Source organism: Dendropsophus ebraccatus, chromosome 12 (assembly GCF_027789765.1).
Source record: "Dendropsophus ebraccatus isolate aDenEbr1 chromosome 12, aDenEbr1.pat, whole genome shotgun sequence".
Lineage (NCBI taxonomy): Eukaryota > Metazoa > Chordata > Amphibia > Anura > Hylidae > Dendropsophus > Dendropsophus ebraccatus.
This window is the reverse complement of record NC_091465.1, coordinates 742776-754247: the sequence shown is the minus strand read 5'-3', so window position 1 is coordinate 754247 and position 11472 is coordinate 742776. Positions and strand designations below refer to the sequence as shown.

General features: G+C 58.6%; 1 protein-coding gene across 4 annotated transcripts in view; it reads right to left on the bottom strand.

Annotated features, from left to right (window-relative positions):
- DHRS3 (dehydrogenase/reductase 3) overlaps window positions 1-11472 on the bottom strand; it is a 24871-nt gene that overhangs the window by 7620 nt on the left and 5779 nt on the right. For 2 of the 4 annotated variants that reach the window (XM_069946530.1, XM_069946533.1), the window contains exon 2: window positions 198-341. In XM_069946530.1, the coding sequence (XP_069802631.1) occupies window positions 198-341 (144 nt within the window). Of the gene's footprint in view, window positions 1-197; window positions 342-10771; window positions 10858-10989; window positions 11089-11472 lie in introns of those variants that run through there. The other 2 variants (XM_069946532.1, XM_069946531.1) reach the window with 2 other exon arrangements.

Below are 11472 nucleotides of genomic sequence, written 5' to 3'. Positions count from 1 at the left end.
CCTCCCCCCCCCCCCCCCCCCCCCCCCCCACACACACAGAAGGTGCCGGCCCCTCCCCCCCCACACACACACACAGAAGGTGCTGGCCCCTCCCCCACACAAGGTCCCAGCCTGGGACAGCTCATTCCTCTTAGTACATTGAGGACCCCGGAACCCCAGAGTGGCAGCAGGTATGGCGGCTACATTGCGGCTCTCACCTTCTCCCTGACTGCTTTGGCTCGCTGGTAAACTTCTTCTCTGTTGCCAACATCACATATAAAATAATGGCACTCCGACCCCATCTGCCGGATCTCTTCCGCTGTCTCCTTCAGACATTTCTCCGTCCTGCCCCATAGGATGATCTGCGGACATAGACAAGGAATCAGAGATATACACACTGACACTATATACCCCTCCCCCCATGACAAAGCCACGCCCCCTGCACCAATCATAGGAGGGGTATTGACCATCACTGCCAGAGTGCACGGGGCCTGTATGGTAGGTGGGAGATTACTGCCAACTAGAGGCCACCCAGCTTTCCCAGCATCTTGTACAGTAGTCAGTATAATGGAGGTCACCCAGCTTTCCCAGCATCTCGTATAGTAGTCAGTATAATGGCGGTCACCCAGCTTTCCCAGCATCCTGTATAGTAGTCAGTATAATGGAGATCACCCAGCTTTCCCAGCATCTTGTACAGTAGTCAGTATAATGGAGGTCACCCAGCTTTCCCAGCATCTTGTACAGTAGTCAGTATAATGGAGGTCACCCAGCTTTCCCAGCATCTTGTACAGTAGTCAGTATAATGGAGGTCACCCAGCTTTCCCAGCATCTTGTACAGTAGTCAGTATAATGGAGGTCACCCAGCTTTCCCAGCATCTTGTACAGTAGTCAGTATAATGGAGGTCACCCAGCTTTCCCAACATCTTGTATAGTAGTCAGTATAATGGAGGTCACCCAGCTTTCCCAGCATCTCGTATAGTAGTAAGTATAATGGAGGTCACCCAGCCTTCCCGGCATCTTGTATAGTCAGTATAATGGAGGTCACCCAGCTTTCCCGGCATCTTGTATAGTAGTCAGTATAATGGAGGTCACCCAGCTTTCCTAGCATCTTGTATAGTAGTCAGTATAATGGAGGTCACCCAGCTTTCCCAGCATCTTGTATAGTAGTCAGTATAATGGAGGTCACCCAGCTTTCCCAACATCTTGTATAGTAGTCAGTATAATGGAGGTCACCCAGCTTTCCTGGCACCCTGTATAGTAGTCAGTATAATGGAGGTCACCCAGCTTTCCTGGCACCCTGTATAGTAGTCAGTATAATGGCTACCGCTACCTAATATGAGTGGCAGGTTTAAGTAGGTCTTACATTAAACGTGTGCCCCATTACACCAGTCCCCCCCATATCACGTGTGCGCCATTACACCAGCCCCCCCCCATATCACGTGTGTGCCATTACACCAGCCCCCCCCCCATATCACGTGTGCGCCATTACACCAGCCCCCCCCCCCCATATCACGTGTGCCCCATTACACCAGCCCCCCCCCCCATATCACGTGTGCCCCATTACACCAGCCCCCCCCCATATCACGTGTGCCCCATTACACCAGTCCCCCCCATATCACGTGTGCCCCATTACACCAGCCCCCCCATATCACGTGTGCCCCATTACACCAGTCCCCCCCATATCACGTGTGCGCCATTACACCAATCCCCCCCATATCACGTGTGCCCCATTACACCAGCCCCCCCCCCATATCACGTGTGCCCCATTACACCAGCCCCCCCATATCACGTGTGCGCCATTACACCAATCCCCCCCATATCACGTGTGCCCCATTACACCAGTCCCCCCCATATCACGTGTGCGCCACTACACCAGTCCCCCCCATATCACGTGTGCCCCATTACACCAGCCCCCCCATATCACGTGTGCCCCATTACACCAGTCCCCCCCATATCACGTGTGCCCCATTACACCAGTCCCCCCCATATCACGTGTGCCCCATTACACCAATCCCCCCCATATCACGTGTGCCCCATTACACCAGCCCCCCCATATCACGTGTGCCCCATTACACCAGCCCCCCCATATCACGTGTGCCCCATTACACCAGCCCCCCCATATCACGTGTGCCCCATTACACCAGTCCCCCCCATATCACGTGTGCCCCATTACACCAGTCCCCCCCATATCACGTGTGCCCCATTACACCAGTCCCCCCCATATCACGTGTGCCCCATTACACCAGCCCCCCCATATCACGTGTGCCCCATTACACCAGTCCCCCCCATATCACGTGTGCCCCATTACACCAGCCCCCCCATATCACGTGTGCCCCATTACACCAGCCCCCCCATATCACGTGTGCCCCATTACACCAGCTCCAGTTAAAAAACACTAACAAATTACTGCGATTGGGGGACGCGGCTGGCGTACACACTGTGCTGGGGGACGCGGCTGGCGTATACACTGTGCTGGGGGGACGCGGCTGGCGTACACACTGTGGTGGGGGACGCGGCTGGCGTACACACTGTGGTGGGGGACGCGGCTGGCGTACACACTGTGGTGGGGGACGCGGCTGGCGTACACACTGTGGTGGGGGACGCGGCTGGCGTATACACTGGTGGGGGACGCGGCTGGCGTACACACTGTGGTGGGGGACGCGGCTGGCGTACACACTGTGGCGGGGGACGCGGCTGGCGTACACACTGCGGCGGGGGACGCGGCTGGCGTACACACTGGTGGGGGACACGGCTGGCGTATACACTGTGGTGGGGGACGCGGCTGGCGTACACACTGTGGTGGGCGATAGAGGAGCGGGGTCCATGCAGATAAACCAGTCGCGTCCGGTCGCTGGGCACAATGCCGCCGCCGCCGCCTCACTACACTTTACAAGTAGTTGTAACTACAAACAAACGACTGGTCTCCCCGGCCATTGTTATCTCCTCGGCCATTGTTATCCAAATCCGGGAATATTCACCTCATTCTCTGGGAATCAATAAAACAAGGGACGACGTTTGCTAAAAGGTCACGTAGGGGTCAACTGTGCAATCCTATTAGCGGGGGCTGGGGTCACCCAGAGGGCAGCCATAGGGGGCCAACACCTGAAACCACCAGAAACTCCTCACACCTCCCAGGATGCCGAGCACCACAGACTGAACGAGCAGAAAGAAGAACGGACATAAGACGCCATCAGCCACTGCGCCAATTCAGAGACCTCCGCAAAACTCCCATCATGCCCTGACAGCTGTGTCTATGGTCTATGTGCAGGGAATAAAGCGCGAAGGCAACGTACAGACCCCCCCCCCCCGCCATACATCCTACCCACGTACCAAAACCTCACCGCATACAGAGAATTGTATGCCAGAGCCTGACTGACCAGGGTGGCATCACTATCTGTGGGTTGGAGCAGTGCCAGGCGCATGATGCCTGACACCTTGTCCCTGTACCATCTGCCATGGCCGGGGCAGGATCAGGGATGGTGATGAGGCTGATGGGTAGGAGCGGATGAGCGGGGCAGGATGAGGCGTCTGATGGGTAGGATGAGGCTGGTGGCCGGGGCAGGATCAGGGATGGTGATGAGGCTGATGGGTAGGAGCGGATGACCGGGGCAGGATGAGGCGGCTGATGGGTAGGATGAGGCTGATGGCCGGGGCAGGATGAGGCTGGTGGGTAGGGGCAGGATGAGGCTGGTGGGTAGGGGCTGATGGCCGGGGCAGGATGAGGCCGATGGGTAGGGGCAGGATGAGGCCGGTGGGTAGGGGCAGGATGAGGCGGCTGATGGCCGGGGCAGGATGAGGCGGCTGATGGGTAGGGGCTGGATGAGGCGGCTGATGGGTAGGGGCTGGATGAGGCGGCTGATGGGTAGGGGCTGGATGAGGCGGCTGATGGGTAGGGGCTGGATGAGGCGGCTGATGGGTAGGGGCTGGATGAGGCGGCTGATGGGTAGGGGCTGGATGAGGCGGCTGATGGGTAGGGGCTGGATGAGGCGGCTGATGGGTAGGGGCTGGATGAGGCGGCTGATGGGTAGGGGCTGGATGAGGCGGCTGATGGGTAGGGGCTGGATGAGGCGGCTGATGGGTAGGGGCTGGATGAGGCGGCTGATGGGTAGGGGCTGGATGAGGCGGCTGAGGGGTAGGGGCTGGATGAGGCGGCTGATGGGTAGGGGCTGGATGAGGCGGCTGATGGGTAGGGGCTGGATGAGGCGGCTGATGGGTAGGGGCTGGATGAGGCGGCTGATGGGTAGGGGCTGGATGAGGCGGCTGATGGGTAGGGCTGGATGAGGCGGCTGATGGGTAGGGGCTGGATGAGGCGGCTGATGGGTAGGGGCTGGATGAGGCGGCTGATGGGTAGGGGCTGGATGAGGCGGCTGATGGGTAGGGGCTGGATGAGGCGGCTGATGGGTAGGGGCTGGATGAGGCGGCTGATGGGTAGGGGCTGGATGAGGCGGCTGATGGGTAGGGGCTGGATGAGGCGGCTGATGGGTAGGGGCTGGATGAGGCGGCTGATGGGTAGGGGCTGGATGAGGCGGCTGATGGGTAGGGGCTGGATGAGGCGGCTGATGGGTAGGGGCTGGATGAGGCGGCTGATGGGTAGGGGCTGGATGAGGCGGCTGATGGGTAGGGGCTGGATGAGGCGGCTGATGGGTAGGGGCTGGATGAGGCGGCTGATGGGTAGGGGCTGGATGAGGCGGCTGATGGGTAGGGGCTGGATGAGGCGGCTGATGGGTAGGGGCTGGATGAGGCGGCTGATGGGTAGGGGCTGGATGAGGCGGCTGATGGGTAGGGGCTGGATGAGGCGGCTGATGGGTAGGGGCTGGATGAGGCGGCTGATGGGTAGGGGCTGGATGAGGCGGCTGATGGGTAGGGGCTGGATGAGGCGGCTGATGGGTAGGGGCTGGATGAGGCGGCTGATGGGTAGGGGCTGGATGAGGCGGCTGATGGGTAGGGGCTGATGGCCGGGGCAGGATGAGGCGGCTGATGGGTAGGGGCTGATGGCCGGGGCAGGATGCGGCTGGTGGGTAGGGGCAGGATGAGGCTGGTGGGTAGGGGCTGATGGCCGGGGCAGGATTAGTGCTGGTGGCCAGGCTGGTGGGCAGCAGCGGTGCCTGCCACCCTGTCCCATCTGCCGGGCAGCCATCCTCATTGCTGTGGTAAAGGAGTGGAGTAATGTCAGGAGGAGCTGGATGACCTGCTGGTGAACCGCCGGCTGTAAATGAGAAGGTGCCAAGTCTCTCTCTCCAGCTATACAGAGACTCTCGCAGGGCCAAAGTGTCACTGACCAAACCACAAAGAGGAGAAGACAATGGAGGCTGGAAGCCTTTGATGCTCGGGCTCCTCTGTTCTCGTCCTGAGGCCGCTGGTCGGGATGGACACAGGATATGTTTCTGAGGTCATAAAAACTGGTGGGAAATGACACATGGAGCTCTGGGAAGTGGTCGCCGGCTGTTAGGAGGGAAGAGACACAAGACGACCCAGACGGGTCAGATTCCGGAGGAAGAGACGCTGCAGAAGACTGAAACTTATCACGGACAACAACTCTCCAGACATGAAGAGTATTGGCCAAACTGGAGCCCACATGGTGAGAATGAGGAGCTCAGGTGGCGTCCTCTCACCCAGCGGAGGGATCGGGTCACATGATCCAGGACTGTCAGGAGGCAACGAGTCACCAGATCAGCTGGAGGTCCCAACACCCCGACCTGGTAAAGCCCACCATGCCAAGAAAAGATCACCTCAACACAAACCAAAAATGGCATAAAGTCCCTAAATTCATGACAGAACTCTGAACTAGACAAGAACAGTAAAATTATGTTTTCTGGATGGCCTAAATCTACGAGCTGCCACTAGACCCACCTGCCCTGTACACTGTAACACCACCACCACTAGACACACCTGTCCTGTACACTGTAACACCACCACCACTAGACACACCTGTCCTGTACACTGTAACACCACCACCACTAGACACACCTGCCCTGTACACTGTAACATCACTAGACACACCTGCCCTGTACACTGTAACACCACCACTAGACACACCTGTCCTGTACACTAACACCACCACTAGACACACCTGTCCTGTACACTGTAACATCACTAGACACACCTGCCCCTGTTACAGTGTACACACACACACGGAGCGGCTGGGGTACACACCACTGGGGGCCCCTCACACGGAGCGGCTGCTGCTGGGGTACACACCACTGGGGGCCCCTCACAGTACAATGATCTTGTCACCTGGTCAGAATCTGAGGACAATTTCCATTGATGTCTCGGTAACGTCTGGCCGGTAACACCGGCCATGTGTGAGCCCACTGGAGCCAAGGGCCAGAGGTCCCCACCTCACTAGGGGTAACACCGGCCATGTGTGAGCCCACTGGAGCCAAGGGCCAGAGGTCCCCACCTCACTAGGGGTAACACCGGCCATGTGTGAGCCCACTGGAGCCAAGGGCCAGAGGCCCCCCACCTCACTAGGGGTAACACCGGCCATGTGTGAGCCCACTGGAGCCAAGGGCTAAACCTGGGCTCATCCCATTGGCATCTTCTGAGCCAAACACAAGACAGAGCCATCATCCATGGAGCCGCCATGTACACCGAGGGAATCCACTGGTGATGACGCCAATGGAGCCCATAAAACCACGTCACCATAGAGTGGACCCCAGCCAAGGACTTGTAGAAGTGACTAATAATAGTAACAGGGGAGAGACTGTGCCGTCCACCGCCCAAACCCATACTGCCCCGTTCTCACCTACGCTGCCCACCGCCATTACTGCCCCCTGTTCTCACCTACGCTGCCCACGACCATTACTGCCCCCTGTTCTCACCTACGCTGCCCCCTGTTCTCACCTACGCTGCCCACCGCCATTACTGCCCCCTGTTCTCACCTACGCTGCCCACCGCCATTACTGCCCCCTGTTCTCACCTACGCTGCCCCCTGTTCTCACCTACGCTGCCCACCGCCATTACTGCCCCCTGTTCTCACCTATGCTGCCCACTGCCATTACTGCCCCCTGTTCTCGCCTATGCTGCCCACCGCCATTGCTGCCCCCTGTTCTCACCTACGCTGCCCACCGCCATTACTGCCCCCTGTTCTCACCTACGCTGCCCACCGCCATTACTGCCCCCTGTTCTCACCTATGCTGCCCACTGCCATTACTGCCCCCTGTTCTCGCCTATGCTGCCCACCGCCATTGCTGCCCCCTGTTCTCACCTACGCTGCCCACCGCCATTACTGCCCCCTGTTCTCACCTACGCTGCCCACCGCCATTACTGCCCCCTGTTCTCACCTACGCTGCCCACCGACCATTACTGCCCCCTGTTCTCACCTACGCTGCCCCCTGTTCTCACCTACGCTGCCCACCGTCATTACTGCCCCCTGTTCTCACCTACGCTGCTCACCGCCATTACTGCCCCCTGTTCTCACCTACGCTGCCCACCGCCATTACTGCCCCCTGTTCTCACCTACGCTGCCCACCGCCATTACTGCCCCCTGTTCTCACCTACGCTGCCCACCGACCATTACTGCCCCCTGTTCTCACCTACGCTGCCCCCTGTTCTCACCTACGCTGCCCACCGTCATTACTGCCCCCTGTTCTCACCTACGCTGCCCACCGCCATTACTGCCCCCTGTTCTCACCTACGCTGCCCACCGCCATTACTGCCCCCTGTTCTCACCTACGCTGCCACCGCCATTACTGCCCCCTGTTCTCACCTACGCTGCCCCCTGTTCTCACCTACGCTGCCCACCGCCATTACTGCCCCCTGTTCTCACCTATGCTGCCCACTGCCATTACTGCCCCCTGTTCTCTCCTATGCTGCCCACCGCCATTGCTGCCCCCTGTTCTCACCTACGCTGCCCCCTGTTCTCACCTACGCTGCCCACCGCCATTACTGCCCCCTGTTCTCACCTACGCTGCCCACCATCATTACTGCCCCCTGTTCTCACCTACGCTGCCCACCGCCATTACTGCCCCCTGTTCTCACCTACGCTGCCCCCTGTTCTCACCTACGCTGCCCACTGCCATTACTGCCCCGTTCTCTCCTATGCTGCCCACCGCCATTACTGCCCCCTGTTCTCACCTACGCTGCCCACCGCCATTGCTGCCCCCTGTTCTCACCTACGCTGCCCACCGCCATTACTGCCCCCTGTTCTCTCCTACGCTGCCCACCGCCATTGCTGCCCCCTGTTCTCACCTACGCTGCCCACCGCCATTACTGCCCCCTGTTCTCACCTACGCTGCCCCGTTCTCACCTACGCTGCCCCCTGTTCTCACCTACGCTGCCCACCGCCATTGCTGCCCCCCTGTTCTCACCTACGCTGCCCACCGCCATTACTGCCCCCTGTTCTCTCCTACGCTGCCCACCGCCATTGCTGCCCCCTGTTCTCACCTACGCTGCCCACCGCCATTACTGCCCCCTGTTCTCACCTACGCTGCCCCCTGTTCTCACCTACGCTGTCCACCGCCATTACTGCCCCCTGTTCTCACCTACGCTGCCCACCGCCATTACTGCCCCCTGTTCTCACCTACGCTGCCCCCTGTTCTCACCTACGCTGCCCACCGCCATTACTGCCCCCTGTTCTCACCTACGCTGCCCACCGCCATTACTGCCCTCTGTTCTCACCTACGCTGCCCACCGCCATTACTGCCCCCTGTTCTCACCTACGCTGCCCACCGCCATTACTGCCCCCTGTTCTCACCTACGCTGCCCACCGCCATTGCTGCCCCCTGTTCTCACCTACGCTGCCCACCGCCATTGCTGCCCCCTGTTCTCACCTACGCTGCCCACCGCCATTACTGCCCCCTGTTCTCACCTACGCTGCCCCCTGTTCTCACCTACGCTGCCCACCGCCATTACTGCCCCCTGTTCTCACCTACGCTGCCCACCGCCATTACTGCCCCCTGTTCTCACCTACGCTGCCCACCGCCATTACTGCCCCCTGTTCTCACCTACGCTGCCCACCGCCATTACTGCCCCCTGTTCTCACCTACGCTGCCCACGACCATTACTGCCCCCTGTTCTCACCTACGCTGCCCACCGCCATTACTGCCCCCTGTTCTCACCTACGCTGCCCACTGCCCGCCACATAACATCTCCAGCACTGCTCATACTGATCCCCCTGTTTCAGGAATACAACTGAAAAGACAAAAGGAAAAGACAGGGGGTGCCATTGTTATAGGCTGCTCAGGATCTGGGTAAGGCCGCCATACACATCATAGCCAATAGCTCGGCCAGCCGGCGACACCACATGACAGCTCGGCCCGCCAATCATACACCACGACTGCTCGGCCAGCCAATCATACACCACGACTGCTCGGCCAGCCAATCATACACCACGACTGCTCGGCCAGCCAATCATACATGTTTATTGGAAAGTGAATAGGCGGATGTCACGCTTAAAGGGTTTGTCCACAATTAGAATAACATGGCGGCCTGCTTCCAGAAAAGGGCATCACAATGGTGATGTGTGGTAGAGAAGCTGCAATACCAGGTATAACCCCAGGACCGGGGGGGCGCTGTGTCAGGAAGCCGTCTTCTTCTAATCCTGCAGAATACCTGTAAGAAACCCTAAATGGCAGAACAAAGAATAGAGGATGAGCCGGGGGTCTGCAAGAGCGATATATACGGGGGGATAGTCTGCAAGAGCGATATATACGGGGGGATAGTCTGCAAGAGCGATATATACGGGGGGATAGTCTGCAAGAGCGATATATACGGGGGGATAGTCTGCAAGAGCGATATATACGGGGGGATAGTCTGCAAGAGCGATATATACGGGGGGATAGTCTGCAAGAGCGATATATACGGGGGGATAGTCTGCAAGAGCGATATATACGGGGGATAGTCTGCAAGAGCGATATATACGGGGGGATAGTCTGCAAGAGCGATATATACGGGGGGATAGTCTGCAAGAGCGATATATACGGGGGGATAGTCTGCAAGAGCGATATATACGGGGGGATAGTCTGCAAGAGCGATATATACGGGGGGATAGTCTGCAAGAGCGATATATACGGGGGGATAGTCTGCAAGAGCGATATATACGGGGGGATAGTCCTGCAAGAGCGATATATACGGGGGGATAGTCTGCAAGAGCGATATATACGGGGGGATATCTGCAAGAGCGATATATACGGGGGGATAGTCTGCAAGAGCGATATATACGGGGGGATAGTCTGCAAGAGCGATATATACGGGGGGATATCTGCAAGAGCGATATACGGGGGAATAGTCTGCAAGAGCGATATACGGGGGGGGGGGTATGCGAGAGCGATATACGGGGGGATAGTCTGCAAGAGCGATATACGGGGGGGGGGGGGTATGCGAGAGCGATATACGGGGGGATATCTGCAAGAGCGATATACGGGGGGGGGGGGGGGGTATGCGAGAGCGATATACGGGGGGATATCTGCAAGAGCGATATACGGGGGGGGGGGGGGGTATGCGAGAGCGATATACGGGGGGATAGTCTGCAAGAGCGATATACAACGGGGGTGCCTGCAGGTCCCCGCCCCCCTATATACCACCAGCCTGCACCAGGTGGAGCGGGGCGAGGTGCTAGCTGGCGGAGAGCGTGTCGGCAGGTGGAGGGGGGGGGGGGGGGTGAGGTGCTAGCTGGCGGGGGGGGGGGGGGGGGGGGGGGGGGGGGGGGGAAGGAAGAGTCGCGGCTGCCAGGTTCAGAGAACTATGCGGCCTGGTTAACATGATAACAATAAGACCCGGAACAAATGTGTCACCAACGAGGCGGTAGAGAAGACGGAGCGCGAGATCCCACCGCAGCTTTATAACTTATTACCGCTCAGTTATAGAACCCGCCGCGGCCTCCACCACAGGATGGAACGGGATAGGAGGAGCGTTACCAGGAGGTCCAGTCACCACGGCAGCAGCGCCAATCCCACCGGACCCGGACTCCTGTCTGAAGGAGTGACAACACCAGCAGCTTATATACCGCGTATCCAAGCCGCGTATCCCAACCTGTGCCAAAGCTACACTGAGGGCCGCCAGCTTATATACCGCGTATCCCAGCCTGTGCCGCGGCTACGACTAGCGGTCAGTATGAGGTCACCGCCATGGCGACTGCTTCACACCGAGGACACAACGCGCTATTATAACGAAGTATAATGCTGCCTTATAAAGAAACTGTTGCCCATAGCAACCAACCACTCCCATAGCAACCAATCACCACTCCCATAGCAACCAAGCAGCATTCATCTGACACAGTGCTCTGGTAAAATAGAAGCTAAGCTGTGATTGGTTGCTATGGGAGACAGCAAGAGCACAAGAGAAACCGGCGCAATGTGCTGCAGTGAGCGGTATATAGGCCTCTATGATCACTAGTGCAGCCCTGGTGCCAGCAGTGAGGGGTATATACGCCTCTATGATCACTAGTGCAGCCCTGGTGCCAGCAGTGAGGGGTCTATAGGCCTCTATGATCACTAGTGCAGCCCTGGTGCCAGCAGTGAGCGGTATATACGCCTCTATGATCACTAGTGCAGC